The 18,885-nt window shown below is 52.6% G+C and overlaps 1 protein-coding gene across 2 annotated transcripts in view; it reads left to right on the forward strand.

The window, feature by feature from the left end:
• Positions 1-18,885, forward strand: part of DIS3L (DIS3 like exosome 3'-5' exoribonuclease) — a 247,804-nt gene that overhangs the window by 63,079 nt on the left and 165,840 nt on the right. For both annotated transcript variants that reach the window (XM_068107004.2, XM_068107003.2), the window contains exons 2-3: positions 727-877; positions 1,658-1,786. In XM_068107004.2, coding sequence (XP_067963105.1) covers positions 727-877; positions 1,658-1,786 — 280 coding nt within the window. The remainder of the gene's footprint in view (positions 1-726; positions 878-1,657; positions 1,787-18,885) is intronic.

Here is an 18,885-nt window from a genome sequence, read left to right on the forward strand (position 1 = left end):
TGCATTATTATTATTATTATTATTATATTTGTTATATTATATCACCTTTATCTATCAATATTGTTGAAATGAAGATCAAATAGCTGTATGTTGAAATATGTTGAAAAGTCAAAACTTTACATGGGGTGTACTTACTTTTTCACGTGACTGTATATAGTTTGTGGTTCTATTATGCATATTCTAACCATATTGATATAGACCAGTTGCGTTCAGGTTCCCTGGAACCTCTAGTTTTTATCTTTGCCAGTACATGTTTCGTTTTCAGCACGATTCCATTCATGAGGGTTGGCATGAAGTCGGGCATCTTTTTCACCGGTTTCATATTGACATTTTTTTTCCTGCTGATGAAGCCTTTATGGCAGAAATGACACTGTCCAGGACTGGGGTTAATGTGAACTTGTGAAAAGCCATGTGACCACTGCAGTCACTGCACATTGCCCCTAATGGGTGGTGATGAACAGTTGTGCCATCGTAGAGATATTTGGACATACTGTATCATGGCATCTAACACTTCCTGGCACCCTAACCTGGTCAGGAGTCCGCTTGAGGAGACCACAAGGCCTCATACATTTCCAGTCTTTCCAGTGATATTCTGTCTCTGCACGTAATCGGCAAATACATTTCAATCATAATGATCACAAATGTTACGGTATTTTCTGGTCATTGTAACTTGTTTTTATTGAAAATTGTTTTGATCTTCTCCTCCCTTATGTGGACCCACTGTAGCGGGCAAGGTTTTGGGTGCAGACTTGACCCACTTTCTAACTCCGGACTGCACGGTAGCGTTGCATTACCTTGAAGTCCTCGAGCTTCCACAGCTGAATGGCTTGCTGTTCACACACACGGCTTACCAGCACGTCCAGCACAAGAGTCGCAGGTGAGTCGACTCTGCAGTGCTGTTGTGCTGCTAAAATATTACCTTTTTATGCATCTGCTGACGAAGTTGCTGGAGGCATGTTTTCGGGTTATCCGTCCGTCCATCCTTCCGTCTGTCAGTCTGTCCATCCGTGATGGGTTTTTATTACTGCGATGACTTAAGAACGGCTGAAGGGATCCAAGTCCAACTTGATACAAGTATATATTTTGATGCAAAGATGAACTGATTAGATTTCGGTAGCAAGAGTTCATGGTTGGAATGAGCAAAGAACTGACGTGGGCGGATCATATCAGGTAAAATTGGATACTTGTGAACAGCTGAAGGGATTTTGATCAAACTTGGTACATGTATGTATAAACCTTTGTCAGTGCGTCCACCCATGACGGATAATTATTTGTTCTGAAAAGATCAAGGGTCAGAGGTCGCATTAAAACTCCTGTTAGTGTGATGCCATTGGCTGTGGGATTTGAACTAAACCAAATACATGTACCATGATATATATGTACAGATTAGAGATTGAGGTCAAATGGTCTTCAGGTTTTAGGTCAAAGTTGGAATGAGCAAAGAACTGACGTGGGCGGATGCATATTAGTCGACGTCGCAATGTCAAATGTCTACTTTGGTTTTGTTTCCCTTGGGAAGCATCTGGGCCAATACAAGCCAGCCATTTATTTACAAAAACGCCTTCTCTGCTCTTTTGCATTTTCCCTCCTTGCGTAAGCCATTGGTGCTAAATTATGAAAGTGAGATTTTTCTTGAACACACTCACCTTTCTTTCAGACTATACCAGAGGCTACGGCGGTTGCTCAACAGTCCTCGCTCTGATTGTGTCTTGTTTGCCAATGAGTTCCAGCTTGGTGCGTATGTGGACCGACGGCCCTCTGAGACCCACGCTGCTTGGCAGACTAGGTGAGGCCCAGCATTGTTAATTTTAACAATGAGAAAGAAATGGAAAATATGAGAGAGATCTCCTTTGAGAAACCAGGACACCCGTGTTCCCTGTGGGAGCGGTAGGAAGGATCATTCCTCTGGGATATATAGATTACAGTAGATCTATGGTCGGGCCTCAAGAACATTGGGAGGAGGAGAGTGGGGATTGTTTATTTAACCAAGTTTCTTGAAGAGAGCTTGCCAAGTGGCTAAGGCATTTGAGCAAGTACTCCATTCAAAACCGTTGATGAGGAACGGCTGGCTCGGCAAGCACTAGCTCGCTGCTTGGTAATTGAACAAACCCCGGGGTTTCCTCCATCAGTTTAGTGTTAAACAGCATTAGTGACTGTTTTACTGTTTTAAAAGGTAATCAAATGTGTTTGTGGTTTATAATATTGTTGTGGAAATGAGAATTGTGTTTTTTTATTGTTGTAAAAATATCACCCTCCTTCCTCCAGTTGTGTATAAAGGTCAAAGGGCGTCCCTTAGTTAGGTCATATACAACCACACGTAGCCAATCATATATCCTTCTTTTACAGTTATCTCCTTATTCTATGTAGGTTAAGGCTCTGTTCCCACTAGTTGACATTCTTCATTGCACCACATGAAATAAGGTAGATCCCCTTTCATTCCCAAAGCCCCATTCCCAAAGCCTCGATTGCCAACTGCATTCGCCGCCATTGCCATGTGCTCCGGCTCGGAGAAGAAAGGTGTGTCTCCACCTCGTCATAGAAAGGAGGAGTGAGTCGGCCCCGCTCAACCAACCCAGTCAAAGGGGTTTGGCTTGAGCGGGCGGAGAAAGAACGATCGGGGAGGTTCAAAAAGGTTAGAGGGAGGGGCATATATAACCCGCACCACGAGGCCCCCACCTCAGATGAGTCCAGATGAGCTACGGAGAGAGTCCTGAGAGCAAGAGTTGAGAGATGAGTCCAGATGAGCTACGGAGAGAGTCCTGAGAGCAAGAGTTGAGAGAGGGTCCTGAGAGCAAGAGTTGAGAGAGAGTCCTGAGAGCAAGCAGGAGCAGTACCACGCAGCTTTGACTCCACCAGGCAGCGTTGGCTCCACCAGGCAGCTCCGACCCGTTACCCCACGGGAACCAGGATCGGTGGCATCGGTGGCCGTCGAGGTCCAGCCCGACGTCCTGTGCGGGGTCCATCTCCAGCCAGCTCCGTGCCTTCGTCTCCCTCCAGCCATCCACCTCCTGCCATTCCTGTCATCATCCCCCGTGTAAGTGTGCTTGTAGTCTGTCTTTTGTCTTGTCATGGGGTATAAGTTAAGTCTGTTTAGTTAAGCTAGAGTTTCACTGTGTCCTTCTGGTCCGTCCCTCTTTCTGCATTATTTTATTATCCTTCCTTCTCCTTGGTTCCTTTCATTGTGTAAATAATAGTAATAAATATAGTAGCATTTCCAACCCTTTTGCCTTCGTCTTCCTCTTCTTCACATCCTTGTCGTTTTGGTGATTTCCCAATTGAATACCGGTGGCACGATTTGGCCAACGTTTAAGGAATCGGGTCTAGTCTTGGTAAACGGCTCACGCCGCAGTTAGCTTCGCTCGGCGCAACATCCATTACGCTGCGGCCGTGAGCGGGGGGTGTTCCTTCGCGTACCGGGAAGCGCTGGTATTTAGGTCATAGGACTTGTGGGCCTAAAACCCTACCCAGCGCCGACCGGGCGTGGCGTCATACCCCCGGGACCACGTCGGTCAGTAACAGACGAGGGGCTTAATCCCCCCTCGATAACGGGAACCGAGGCCGACGTCGGGTTCCGTAACAATATTTTTACCTCTGGTAGGGGTTGTTGCTCCCATGAAAACGGCAAAATAAGCTATTTACAGACTTGGCATTTAATATGGAATATATATATTTTTTCTTGACTTGGGTTTACTTTCTTAACTCAGTATATCAATCTGGTGAGTTTCTTTTACACTTTGGTGATTTATTTGTTAAAAGAACCATGTCACTGATTGTCTGTCGCAGCAAGAAGTCAACAACAGGATTATATCGCAGGTGGCGAAATGTACGGACAGGTGCATTTGACAATTGGCTTCACAGTCGGGTATACAAGGGTTGTTGCGTTCTGTATTAGTGGAAAACAACTGCTGCACGTCTCCAAAAGTTATTGCCGCTTCCTCTGGAGATGGTCCGTCAACTCGACAATGCTGTTTGTCATGGAGTGGTGGCTTTACGAAATTACGGCATGAAAGCGTGCTATTGCTCGGCAGTATGGCGTCACTCAAGGTCAGGTGTCAAAGATCCTGATACGAAATGCTCAGAGGGGTGTCCCTACTCCAATACCGAGGCCAGGACGTCCCCGCAGAACCACAAGGAGGGACGATCGCCAGCTGCACCGGTTAGTCCGCAATGGCCGTACCAAGTCAGCTAATCGGCTTAGGGCTGAGTGGCAGCAACTGACAAATGTGCCTGTATCCAGAAGGCTAGTCAACCAACGACTGGTTCAAGCAGGCTATCGTGCCAGGCGTCCCCTGAGAAAGCCACGCCTGACCAGATAACACCGCCAGCGCCGATTGCAGTGGGCCAGAGAGCACCGTCAATGGCAGCCAGGACACTGGAATCACGTGATCTTCATTGACCAGTCTAGATTTCTGGTCTATCGTCAAGATGGCCACGGCCGAGTGCACAGACAAGTGCATTAAGCCTAGAACAAAGATTGTATAGTGCCAAGAGTCCAAGCTGGAGGGGGTGGGGTGACCGTTTGGGCTGCTTTTCATGCAGGGGGCAAAATTGACCTGGTTGTTCTGAATGGAAACCTGAACCAGTTCAAGTACAGGGCCATTCTGGAAGAAACATTGCTTACATTTGCTCGTGCAGCCTTTCAAGGAAACTTTGTCTTCCAAGATGACAATGCACGGCCTCATCCTGCTCGCATGATCCAACACGTTCTTGCTAACCGTGGTGTAGAGCATATGGAGTGGCCTGCCATGTCCCCGGATATGAATCCGATGGAGAACTTGTGGGCAGAATTAACGCGTCAAATCGACCACTTGGACCATCAGCCGACCTCTGTGCGTGAATTGCAGCAGGCTATTGTCACTGCATGGCAAGCGATTCCTGTCCAAACCTTGGCAAATCTCGTGAACAGCATGCCTCAACGTGTACGTGCTCTCCTGAATGCTCGTGGGGGTTACACGAAGTACTGAACTGTAATTTTACTGTCCGTAATCCCAGTCGTAATTTAACATTTGTTTTTGTTGAAAAAATATTTGGCTAATGTGCAAAATAAAGAGATACTTCGGGAAAACGTACAGAAGTTTAACACAGTACTGTCCATGAATTGAGTTCGATATCAGTTTCCATCACTTTCAAGGATCAATTTATTTGTTTCGAAATGTCAAATGTGGTTTTTGTTTCTTTTAAAGGTCACATTAACAAAATCTAGAATAATTTCAACATAATTCCAATGAACTTTTGGTTCTAAGACATCTTGAAAAGTAAGTTCACCCCCACAAAAAAAATAATCCATATTAAATGCCAAGTCTGTATATACTTTAGCACCGTTTGTTCAAGGAGGAGAAATCCCTTGGGGAGACTGTACATTATTAGTATTAATGTTGTTTTCTAATATCATTAATATTGTTGCGGTTTTGAGAACCCACACTCTTGTAAATAAATATGACATTGAAGGGTTAAAGGTTGCACCCCATTGTTAGGCCACAAGCAACACGTAGCCACCATAGGACTTCAGTTATTTCATTAGTATGTGTATAGGTAAGGCCATGTTTCCAATAGTTGAATCTGTGTTGTGTCAATCAAATAAGGAGTAGGTCCCCATTCATTCATTTTGGCAGCCTCCCTCTCCAAACGACGCCATTAGGCACACCCTCCTGTCTGTGCCCCACGGCCCTCCCAATTGTTACGCTGCTTGGCCGCAGCCTTCGCTGCCCGTGAGCTCGCTCAACGCCGCCATAAGCCACGAGGCAAAGCCCGAGAAAGGAGGCGGAGCGCCAGGAAGAAGGTGTGGCCACGTCACCCAGCCGTCAAGGGTGGGGCCGGTAAGCCTTAACCAGCCAACCAGGGCTGAAGTGACATCGCCGACAGGCGTGGCTTTGGGGCTTGCGGAGCGATCGCTTGGTTGACTTATAAAAGCGCAAACGCAAAGCCCTTTTACAGGACTGATGAGATATACGGCGCGCTTGATGAGAGAACTTACCGGAGGACTGATGCAGTGGCACTGATTAAAGGAGGACCTTATTAAAGGAGGACTTATCGGGAGAGCGCATTTTTGTGAAGAGATATACGGCGCCCTTGATGAGAGAACTGTCCAAGACGGCGTCGTACGATTGGCGTTGTAAAGGACTGGTTGGAAATGCGCTGTGCGAAAGGACCTTGGAGAGAGGGGGCGTTTGGCACGAGTGTGCATTTATTACATACGCCATAGGACACCAGCTTCCCCCCGCTATCTAATTGTCCGGTCGCGTTCCAACTACACGCAGAGCTGCCTGCCGGATTTCTTCCGCTGGACCGGAGCCTGGACCGGAGCCTGGACCAGAGCCGGGCTGGAGCCCGGACTCGCTGGTGACCATCAACCATCTACAATCCCCGTGTGAGTGTGTACGTTTGTCCTGGGTATTAAGAATAAGACTGTTTAAGGCTGCCCTGTGTAACTGCTTCTTCCTCTTCCTATCCTGTGCATTCTTTCGTTTCCTCTTCTCCTTCTTGTAAATTGTTAATAAACCAATCTTTGTTCTTCATATTTTCTGGGTTTCCTCTTTATCCGATCGCATTAGTCTTTTCTCAATTGGGTAAACGTGGCATGATTAGAAACCGCTCAGAATCGGGTTTAGTCATTTGTTAATCGCTCGGATCGTGGATTGCTATCCGCTCGGCATTTTCCATCATATCCGTGGATCGAGCGGGAGTTATTCCCTCGTTTCCGGCCGGCGTTAGTAATTGGGTAGTGGTGAACCCCTAGGCCTAACAAACCCTACCTGACGCCGCTCCGGGAAGGACGGTATAACTACCAGGACTCGGGTCGTCCAGATAGAAGGACAAGGGGATTAATCCCCCTTCATAAGGGGAGAGCCGACGTCCGAGATCCGCAACAATATTATGCTATTAAAGCACGCGGTGCTACGCGCGTGACTTGCTACCAAGGAGGAAGCGGACAACGCGGTAAGTTTATAGTTCTATATTCCAAAGAGGTCACTGTAGCACTGTAGCACTGGCGCGCTCCGGGCTGCGCGCCCGGTGTATATCCTGAGGCCACGCCTACCCCTCGGGCATGGCCGCCGCCCACTTGGTGCGTGGAATGATGTCACCACGCCAGTGGGCTTTCGTGTACGCCACACGCGCCCCCCCAGAATTCCCGCGCACCTGGAGGGCCAGTTTGCGGGGCAAACGGATGACCCGGCCGAAGCGCCCTCTGGCGACCGGCGGCATCCGGGGTGCAGGGATGCCAGGTGGGATGCCCCCGGCTGTACCCGGGATGGGTGCCGGACCGGGTGGCGGCATGCCTGCGGTGCTGGGCGGTGCCGGGGGTCCGCCCGCAGGGGGGCGGCCCCGACGCGGGGGCCAAGCCACCGGCGGTGGGTGGTCCACGTCGAGGTGGGCCGGCTTGAGGCGGTCTATGGAGACCCGGTCAGGAGTGCCGCCGATGTCCAGGGTGAAATGTTTCACCCCGGTCTCCAGCACGTGGAAAGGCCCGTCGTACGGGGGCCGCAGTGGTGTCCGGTGGGCGTCGTGCCGGACGAAGACGTACTCCACGGTGCGAAGCTCCGGGGCGACGTGTGTAGGAGGGTGCCCGTGGTGCGCCGTCGGCACCGGTGCGAACCTCCGGGCGGTCTCCTGCAGCGCAGAACGCTCCTGCGCCGCGGACCAAGGTGCCGTGGGGTCGGGGAGGAACTCGCCCGGCACCCGCAGCGGTTGTCCAAAGACCAACTCCGCCGCGGATGCGCGCAGGTCCTCCTTGGGCGCCGTCCGGAGGCCCAGCAGGACCCAGGGGAGCTTGTCGACCCAGCCGCCGTCGCGGAGGGTGGCCCGGAGCGCGGCCTTCAACGAGCGGTGGAATCGCTCGCACAGGCCGTTGGCCTGGGGGTGGTAGGCCGTGGTTCGGTGCAGCTGGACCCCGAGCCCCCGCGCGACCGTGGCCCAGAGCTCCGAGTTGAACTGGGGGCCGCGGTCGGACGAGATGTCCGAGGGGGCGCCGAACCGGGCGACCCAGGTGGCGATGAACGCCTGCGCGACGTCTGCCGCCGTCGTCGCCGCCAAAGGCACGGCCTCCGGCCACCGGGTGGTGCGGTCCACCATGGTGAGGACATGGGTGAAACCCCGCGAGGGGGGCAGAGGTCCCACCAGGTCCACGTGAACGTGGTTGAACTGACGTTCCGGCACCTTAAACGGGGCCAAGGGGGCTTGGGTGTGTCGGTGCACCTTTGTGCGCTGGCACGCGAGGCACGTCCTGGTCCAGCCGCGGACGGCCTTCCGGAGGCCATGCCAGACAAACTTGTCGGCGACCAACCGCTGGGAGGCCCTCGTGCCCGGGTGGGACAGGCCGTGGATGGCGTCAAAAACCTGGTGCTGCCAGACTGCGGGCACGATGGGGCGAGGCCGCCCGAGGGAGACCTTGCAAATGAGGGCCGTGCCCGCGCCGTCGAAGGGCACCTCGGTGACACGGAGGCCAGTGACGGCGGTCCGCAGGGCCTGGACCCCGGGGTCGGCGGCCTGGTCCGCTGCCATCCGGGCATAGTCGATGCCAAGGTGGACTGCGTGGGCGACGGCCCGGGAAAGGCAATCGGCCACCGGGTTGTCCTTTCCCGCGACGTGCCGGATGTCCGTCGTGTACTCGGACACGGCCGCGAGGTGACGCTGTTGCCGGGCCGACCACGGCTCGGCGGCCTTGCCCATCGCGAAAACCAGCTGCTTGTGGTCGACGAAGGCCGTGAACGCACGGCCCTTGAGCAGATGGTGGAAGTGCCTGACCGCCAGGTGAAGCCCAAGCAACTCGCGGTCGAAGGTGCTGTAACGGTGTTCGGGCGGGCGAAGCTGCCGGCTGAACAACGCCAGCGGTTGCCAAGCTCCATGCACCCATTGCTCGTACACCGCGCCCACCGCGTAGTCCGAGGCGTCGGAGGTGAGGGCGATCGGTGCATCGGGCGCCGGGTGCGCGAGCATGGTGGCGTTGGCTAAGGCGAGCTTCGCGCCCGAGAACGCCGCGTCCATCTGCTCGGTCCAGGTAACGTCACCTTTGCCCGGCTTCCCTTGAAGGGCCTCGTGTAAGGGGCGGGGCGCAGGAGCTGGGCGATGCGGGGCAGGAACCGATGGTAAAAGTTTACCATGCCCATGAACTCCTGGAGCCCCTTGATCGTGCGGGGGCGCAGAAACCCATTCACCACCTCCACCTTGGCCAGTAGGGGGACGGCCCCGTGCCTGGTGACGCGGTGCCCCAAAAAGTCGATTTCAGCGACACCGAACCGGCACTTGGCGGGGTTCACGATCAGGCCGTGCTGGCCCAGACGTTCGAAGAGCGTGTGGAGATGGTGAAGGTGCTCTTCGCGGGACGCGCTGGCGACGAGGATGTCGTCCAGGTATACGTACAAAAAATCCAAGCCACGCAAGACGCTGTCCATGAGGCGCTGTAACGCCTGAGCCGCATTTTTCAAACCGAAGGGCATCCGAAGGAATTCAAAAAGCCCGAATGGCGTGATGACAGCCGTCTTCGGGATGTCCTCCGGCCTGACAGGGACCTGATGGTAGCCGCGTACGAGGTCCACCTTTGAAAAGAAGGACATCCCCGCCAACCGGGCGGAGAAGTCCTGGATGTGGGGGATGGGGTAGCGGTCGGGGGTGGTGGCGTCGTTGAGGCGCTGGTAGTCCCCGCACGGTCGCCATCCCCCGCCGGGCTTGGGCACGATGTGGAGCGGGGACGCCCACGCGCTCTTGGAGCGCCGCACGATGCCGAGCCGCTCCAGCGTAGCGAAAGCCGCTTTAGCTACGGCGAGCTTCGTCGGCTCGAGGCGGCGTGCCCGGGCGTAGACCGGTGGCCCGGCCGTGGGGATGTGGTGTTCCACCCGTGCTTGACGGTCCCCGCCAAGAAGGTGGGCCGCGTGAGGGCCGGGAAACCCGCGAGGAGGCGGGCGAATTCGTCCGCTGCCGGAAGCGTACAGATGAACCTGGCCGGAACGGAACCGCTCAGCAAGCCGCTCGGCGAGCTGTTTGGTGAGCCGCTCTGTGAGCTGCTCAATGAGGCGGGCAGCGCACACGCGAGCGAGCTGAACGTCTCAGCCTGGACAAGCCTTCTGCGCTTTACATCGACCAGTAATCCATTCGCACATAAGAAGTCCGCGCCGAGCAGTGCCATGGGCATGTCGGCCGTAACGAATGACCAACAGAAAACCTGACCTCCGAACCGCAGGGAGAGACAGCGTTTTCCGTACGTGCGTATAGACGTACCATTGGCCGCAAGCAGCGCGGGACCTCGGCCCGCGGTGTGCTTGTCGGACGTACCGGCAGGAACGACACTCACCTGCGCCCCCGTGTCGCACAGGTAACGGCGCCCGGACAAGGTGTCAGTTATGTATAGAAGGCTGTTTGAATTGCCGACGCTCACCGTTGCCACCGAGCGCCGGCTCGCCCGTTTCCCGATCTGCCGAATGAGCACGGCGGGCGACACTGCCGAGCGTCGTGGCCGAACTTGGCGTGGAAGAAACACCAGGCGGGCAGCTGCGGCGTCGGAGGCCGCGGTTTTCTTCGCGGCTGTGGTGGTGGACGGGGCGTGGCGTCGGACACGAGGTGCGGTGCATCGGGGAAAGCCTCGGGAGCCTCGGGAGCGGCAACCGCGCCAAGACTCGCCTGCGTGTCCAAAGCCGCGTCATATTTGTTGGCCTCAGCAGCGAGCGCACGGGGTTCCATTAACACGGAACCAGCCAAAGCGAGGCGGACTCGTGCTGGCAGCTGGCGTCGAAACAACGCCCGGAATAGAGCGTTCGGGGTTTCGTCGCCCATGAGCGCCAGCATATGGTCCATACGGACCGACGGTCGCGTGTCCCCGATCTCGGGGAGGTCCAAGAGGCGATCGGCCCGTGCGTCCACCGTAAGGCCGAACGTGGCGAGGAGGAGACGCTTGACCGCCTCGTACTTGCCGTCGGCAGGTGGATCCCTTAGGACCGATACGACGCGGGTGGCCATGCCGGGCCCGAGGGTGGCGACCACATGGCAGTACATGGTCTCGTCCATCATGATGCCTCGAAGTCGGAACTGGGCTTCCGCCTGCAGGAACCAAACTTCGGCTTGTGACTCCCAAAATTCTGGGAGCTTGATGGAGACCGCGTTGGTAGCCATTGTTGCCGCGGTTTCGGGTAGTCAGCGACGGCTGACTCGAATGTCGGAGGTCACCAATAAAGCACGCGGTGCTACGCGCGTAACTTGCTACCAAGGAGGAAGCGGACAAGTTCTTTATTCCAAAGAGGTCGACGACTGTAGCACTGGCTGCGCCCGCGGTGTATATCCTGAGGCCATGCCTACCCCTCGGATGTGGCCGCCGCCCACTTGGTGCGCGGAATGATGTCACCACGCCAGTGGGCTTTCGTGTACGCCACACTATTATCATTACTTTTGTTATTAGGAGCAGCCTTGGAAAAACGCCACAATAAAGCTATCTTAACATGGCTATACACCTCAACACGCAACGCCATTGGTGGGGAAAACCCCCTTGGTGAGGGATGGGAGGGGGGGCGGGGGGGGAAATAATTTGCTACAACCTTCATTGTGTGACGCTGAGTCATCCTGTGGGGTTTGGTTGAGGTTGGATAAGTAGCGACTGAATGTATCGCAATCAAAAATCGTCACAGACAGACACAAAAATGTGTATTTTAGTATGACGAGTACACCCGTGTTCACTCAGGGAGCAGCAGAGGGAGTCATGTTGTTATCCTTAATATTGCCAATTATTGTTACTATTGCTTATGTTAGTTTAGGTGATTGAAAAGATCAGACCGTGCCTCACCATTCTAAGTTCCCGATAGTAAAATTTACTTCTGTGAGGGTGTGCCGGTGTGGGGGTGGTGGTTGGGGGAAGGTGGGTGGGGGGAGGATAGCAAAACAACAATTCCAAAGAGGAAGTGTACAAGCCAGCTTTTTTAGCTTATTTGGATACTTTCCACCCAAGGGAACCGTCAGACAAAATTGGCTCAAAATAATTAAGGCTTGTGACGCATTCATTAATTGATGTACCATTTGATTGCTGATCGACCAGGAAAGAGAAATGCTTTTATATTTTCTACATTATTCAAGGCTCACAATGGAATTTAGTATTAATATTGTTTTGTAATAACATTAATATGCTATTATCATGAGTGTTGTTATTACTTTTGTTATTAGAAGCGGCCTTTGAAAAACGCCACGGTAAAGCTATCTTAACATGGATATACACCTCAACACGCCTCAACACTTTTCCCCGCCAAGGGGTTGACTTATACTTTCCAAAAATGGAGGGACGGAACATAAAAGGTGTTATTATTCTACAATGGTAAAAACATAAATACATAGAGATACCAAGAAATAAAAATTGATGTTCTGTACTCTTGCTTCGTATTGCCCTAAACACCCTTGGTGGGGAAACACCCCTTGGGGTGTGGGGGAAAAGTTAAATTGATACAACCTCCATCATGATTGGATAAGTAATGATCAAATGTGTCGTGGTCAAAAATCAGTCAGTCAGACACCAAATTGCATATTTTAGTATGATTTCTAAATACTCAAGAAATTTGGACTTGGGATCAAAATATAAATATACTGTTACTGATTGTCTGTGGGGGTAAACAATGAAATACCGTAGTCAAGATAGAATCGTATAAATTAGCATGCTCCGAATGTCACGAAGAAGAAGAACCCACCTAGATGTGTCTAAGTAGGGTCGAATGTCCGGGTAAGTGTTTAGGTGTCTCCACACGGAGGAGTGGAGTTGTACTAATTTATTATAGGGTCTGTAAGGTTAAATTCCCCTGTACGTGATTGCCTCCCTGTGGTTTTTCCCTCATGTTCTTATTACATTCGGCCAGCCAGGAAATCAAAGCCTCAGTGAAACAACGATCGCACTGTAAATGGACTCATTCGCTCACCACGCCACCAGGTCCTACAAACCCGGCACATTTGCTGACCGTGCCGACCAAATCCCACCCCGCGGCTTTTGACGTCAACCAAACATTCCCGGAAGAGATTGGACTCCGCCCCCCGACGACTCGTAATGAGGAGGCCATGCCCCGGCCTGCGTGATTGGTGGAGGCATGATAGATGATGAGTAGAGCTCTGATTGGACAGAGTGTAACGTCATCGTGGAAGATTCGAGAGCTGAAGGAAAAGAGAAGTAGTCGCGCCATCTTGCTCTTCTGGTCCTGGCTCTGATAGTGGGCAGTCGCATTTCCTCCTTGTTCCGGCTTGGTCGTGGGCGTGTGGTCTTTGGTTCGTGTGCGCTCTTGGGAAAGGGCTGGTGAGAAACAACGATTCGGAACAGTCCGAATTAAAAGGCACAGGATCGACGTCGGCGGTTGACTGGGTCCGCGTCGTGTTTCTTCTGGACGTCAAAGAGCGTGACTCTGTGCCATTTTGTGCGTTTCCCGCACTGGTTTGAAGGTGACGAGCGACCGGCAAGCCCTACCAACCATTTGCGGACGCAAAGCTGAGTGCCGGCCGATTAGCCACAGCGTCATTTATTTTCTTTTACTTTCGTTTTCCCCGTGTTTGTATGCGAGTCTGAGTGGATACGTCTCAATTAGGAATTTTAGTGTTTACCTCACCTTTCATTGTTATTTGCATTTATTTTCATTAAATCATTATTTGTCAAATCTTACTTTTCTTGTATTGTGGATTTTGCTGTCCCGTCTTTGTGTTTGTGAATTCGGATTAACCTCTGCGTGTGTTACCGATCAGGTAAGACGTTGAACCTTCCCACGCGTGTCACTACCACAAAGTTGGGTATACGCCTCGGAGTAAAGTTTGATTCGGCCATTCGTCCTCTTGTGGTCTTAATCCCGGGGACACGACAACACAAAGCAAGAGTGCAGAACATCAATTTTTATTTCTATGTATTTATGTTTTTACCGTTGTCGAACAATGACACTTTTTATGTTCTGTCCCCCAATTTTTGGAAAGTATAAGTATAGGAACAGATTAAGTTAAATTAAATTAAAGTGGTGTAAAAGTTAGTATTTGGTTACATATTGATATCCCTTGCATACAGTGACTGCATCAAGTCTGTGACTCATTGACATCACCAAACTTGATATCTTCCTTTTAGATTCTTTGCCAAGACTTTACTGCATCCATTTTCAGTTGTTGTTTGTTTTGGGGGGTTTCTGACTTTAGTCTCCTCTTCAGTAAGTGAAATTCATGCTCCATTGGATTTAAATCAGGAGATTGACTTGGCCAGGCTAAAACATTCCACTTTTTCCTCTGATGAACCCTCCGTTGCATTGGCAGTTTGTTTTGGGTCGTTGTCTTCTTGCATGGTGAAGCACCGCCAAATGAGTGGAGGCATTTTCTTGAACATGGGCAGACAAAATGTTTATGTTCACTTTCGAATTCATTCTGCTGCTGCCATCATTAGTTACATCATCAATATAGATGAGTGAGCCAGTTCCAGAGGCATTCATGCAAGCCAAGCCATGATGCTACCTGAGGTAGTATGCTTTGGATCATATACAATTCCTTCCTTTCTCCACATTTTCACCTTTCCATCGCTTTCGTAAAGGGTTATCTTGGTCTCATTTGTCCATAAAACTTTGTTCCAGAACTCATGGGCTCACCTCTGTACTTCTTGACAAATTCTAATCTGGCCTTTCTATTTTTGGTGCTGATAGGTTTGCATCTTGCGGTGTGGCCTTTGTAATTCTGCTGCCAATGTCTTCTGCTAACGGTAGTTTGAGACTTCCACCTTGCACTCTGGAGGTTGTTGATGACATCACTGACAGTTGTTTTAGGGTTTTTCTTCACAGCTCTGATGATTTTTCTGTCATCAACTGCAGTCATTTTCCTTTGCCGACCTGACCGTTGTTTATTGCTAAGTATTGTTACGGACCGCGGATAAGATGTTAATTTGCCGAGCGGATTGTGCCGCGGCCCGAACCGTTTTTACAATGACTAGACCCGATTCTGAACGTTGGCCAAATCCTGCCACAGATATTCAATTTGGAAAAGACAAAGACGACGCGGATGTGAAGAAAAGAAGAAGAAGACAAAAAAAAGGTTTTAAATACGATTATAATTTATTACTATTTACAGGACCAAAGAAACCAAGGAAGAAGGAAGGATAATAAAATAAAGACAGAAAGAGGGACGGACCAGAAGGACACAGTGAAAACTCTAGCTTACCTATTCAGTCTTAATTAATACCCCACGACAAGACACACAAAACAGACCGAGCAAACTCACACGAGGGATGATGACAGGAATGGCAGGAGGTGGGTGGCTGGAGGGGGAGGAAGGCACGGAGCTGGCTGGAGCTTGATCCCGCACGGGACATCGGGCTGGACATCGACGGCCGCTGATGCCACCGATCCTGTGGTGTGCGTGGGGTAACGGGTCGGAGCTGCCTGGTGGAGCCAACGCTGCTGGTGGGGGGTCTGGCGTGACGGGTTCTCTCTCCCTCTCTCACAAACTCGCAGGACTCTCTTCAGGCTTGTCTGTCATCTGATCTCCTCCCTCCTCCACTCTTCCGGGGGCGTCTCCCGCGGGTTATATAAGCCCCACCCTTGACCCTTTTGCGAACCTCCCCCAAACGTTCTCTCTCCGCCCTCTAAAGCCAACCCCTCGTTCTGGGTTGGTCGGCAAGGGCTGGTTCACTCCTCCCCTCTATGACGAGGTGGAGACACGCCTTTCTTCCCAGACCTTACCTCGTGGCTAATGGTGGTTTTGGGGCGATTCGAGCTAGCCCCAGCCAAAGGGCAGCAATGGCGAATGAAGAAAACCGCCCAAATGCAGTTGGCAATTGCAGCAAACCTGGCAAACCTGGCACTTTGAAGATGCCATGTTGGAGGGATCTACCTTATTTAATGCAGTGCAATGGAGTGTCAAATTAATGGAAGACAAGGCCTTACCCTACTACACAGAATAAGGAAATAACTGTCAACAAGGAGGAAATCTATTATTGGCTACGTGGGTGCTTGTGAAATAACTACGGGCACGACCTTTGACCTTTATACAACAACAAATGGAGGACGGAGGGTGATATTTTACCACAACCTTTTACAACAACATTTTACCACAAAAAAAAACACCATTCTCATATCCACAACAGTATGTTAGTGTTTTCTTTCTTTTTCAAGATATTCCACATTGTTGTACTGTATTTGCTCTGCCCACTCTTTGTACCTACCCTAAGTATGGTTCTAATTGAATTATTCTGTTATTTCAGCTTCCAAATTGCTTGCTTTTCTTTCATAGACAGTTATCTGGTCTGCATGTGGGTTTATGCCGACAGACTCCCAAGGGAAAAAGTAAAGGTTAAAACCAAGATGAGACATTCACAGCTTTCATGTGTGAACAATCAATCCAACAAGAAACACCTGTCAGTCATTTGTTCCAATACTTATGCTTACCAAAAATGGGGAGACTGAACATACAAAGTCCTGTTGTTATGCCTCCGCCGACGAAGTCACCAGAGACATTATGTTTTCAGGTTGTCCGTCCGGCTGTCCGTCCGTGATAGGTTTTCGTTACCGCGATAATTTGAGAATGGCTGAAGGGATCTTCGTCAAACTTGGTGCAGATATGTATAATGAGGTAAAGATGAACTGATTAGATTTTGGGGTCACGATGTCATAGGCCAAAAGTCAGAGGTCATGTTAGGTAAAAATCCTGTTACCACAATAGCTTGTAAACCAGTGATGGGATTCTGACCAAATTTGGTACAGGTATGTATAATGATGTTGTAGCGGCTACCGCTGGGTATACACAATCGCCTTGCACCTACCGAGGATGTGGAGCGATCAGCATGCCGGGCTCGTCCAGGACGCCCGGGCATGCCCGCTCTCGACTTGCCAGGCCTCGTCCGGGATGCCCGGGCATGCCCAGACACGCCCGGGCATGCCCGCTCTCGACTTGCCAGGCCTCGTCCAGGACGCCCGGGCACGCCCCCTCTCGCCTTTCCCGGGCAAACGCTCTGGGATAATGTGTATATATATTGCTGCCCGATAAACGGGCTTTTCAGAGTACCCGAGTTGATTTGACACAATAAAGAAACTCGGACGAATTCCAGCTTTTTGTCGCGTCCATTCTTCCGATTTACGTTGGAGCATAGCTCCTACATTGGTGACCCGACATGGACACGGCAGTTACCCTCAAACTGCCTACCTTCTGGGAGGCTCACACGGCGGTTTGGTTCGCCCAGGCGGACTCCCTGTTCGCCCTGCGAGGCATCACGGCCGACGACACCCACTTCCACCATGTGGTAGCAGTGCTCTGCTCCGCCACCGCGGCCCGCGCCCTGAGCCTCCTCGAGAGCCCGCCAGCCGCTGACAAATACGACGCAATTAAAAAGCTCCTCCTTGACGCTTTCGCCCTCTCATCGGCGGAACGCGCACGGCGCCTGCTCGACCTGCCCGAGCTCGGCGACACGCGCCCGTCCGAGCGAATGGACTACATGCTTTCACTGCTCGGCGAGCACTCTCCGGCATTCCTGTTCCGGGAGCTTTTCCTCTATCAGCTGCCCAGCCAGGTACGCCTCGCCCTGGCAAGCACGACGATCACGGATCCCCGCGCCCTCGCCAGGGAAGCCGACAAGATCTCCGCGGCAGGCCAACGCATTGGAGCAGCGACCTGGAGCCCACCGTCATCCGAAGCAACGCCCATGGCGCACGAGCACCCGGCACGGTCGACGACCGAACTGCCGACGCAATTGGCGGCCGCTACGCCGCGCCGACTACCTCCAGCACGACGACCGGGGCCTCCACCTGACCAGGCGTGGTGTTATTATCATGCCAGGTTCGGACAGAAGGCCCGGACATGCCAACCCCCGTGCACCTTCGGCAAGCCGGGAAACGGCCGGGCCGGCGTTCATTACCAGCCATGAGTGCCGGCCACACGGGCAACTTACTTTTCATCAGGGACAAAGCGTCCGGACAGCGCTTCCTGTGTGACACCGGCGCCCAACTGAGCGTCATACCCGCCTCCGATCAGGACAGGCAGTCCATGGTTTGAGGCCCCTCCTTGGTTGCGGCCAACAGATCGGCCATCCGCACCTTCGGCCCGCGCAACGTCACCCTCTGCTTCGGCGGCCAACGCTTTAATTGGACTTTTGTAACTGCAAGCATGCCCATGGCTCTGCTAGGCGCCGACTTCCTCTGCGCACACGGACTGCTGGTGGACGTCCAACGGCGTCGCCTCATCAACGCTGAGACCTTCAGCTCCCTGGCATGCACATTGAGCAGCTCCGCTCCGACCGAGCTGGCATGCGCCCTCCCGGCGGCGAACGAGTTTGCTCGCCTGCTCACGGAGTTCCCGGCCCTCACGCGGCCGACGTTTTCGGCCGTCGCAGTACGACATGGGATCGAGCACCACATACCAACCACGGGCCCGCCAGTCTACGCCAGAGCCCGCCGCCTCGACCCAGCCAAGCTCGCCGTGGCCAAAGCCGAGTTCGACGCTTTGGAACACCTCGGCATCGTGCGGCGCTCCGATAGCACGTGGGCTTCGCCACTACACATCGTCCCAAAACCAGGGGGCGGCTGGCGCCCATGTGGCGACTACCGCCGCCTTAACGATGCTACCACCCCCGACAGGTATCCGATCCCGCACATCCAAGACTTCTCTGCCCGTTTGGCAGGACAGGTCATTTTTTCAAAGATCGATTTAATACGGGGATACCACCAGCTACCTGTCAGGGTGGCTGACGTCCCAAAAACGGCCGTCATCACGCCGTTCGGCTTATTCGAATTCCTGCGAATGCCGTTTGGCCTCAAGACTGCGGCTCAGGCGTTCCAGCGCTTGATGGACGGCGTGCTGCGCGACCCGCCGTTCCTCTTCGTTTACCTGGACGACATCCTCGTCGCCAGCACGTCCTCCACCTCACCAGCACCAGGCCGAGCACCTCCTCCACCTCCGAACACTGTTCGGGCGCCTCAGCGAGCACGG

This window comes from Myxine glutinosa, chromosome 2, assembly GCF_964187855.1.
Source record: "Myxine glutinosa chromosome 2, kmMyxGlut1.1, whole genome shotgun sequence".
NCBI lineage: Eukaryota > Metazoa > Chordata > Myxini > Myxiniformes > Myxinidae > Myxine > Myxine glutinosa.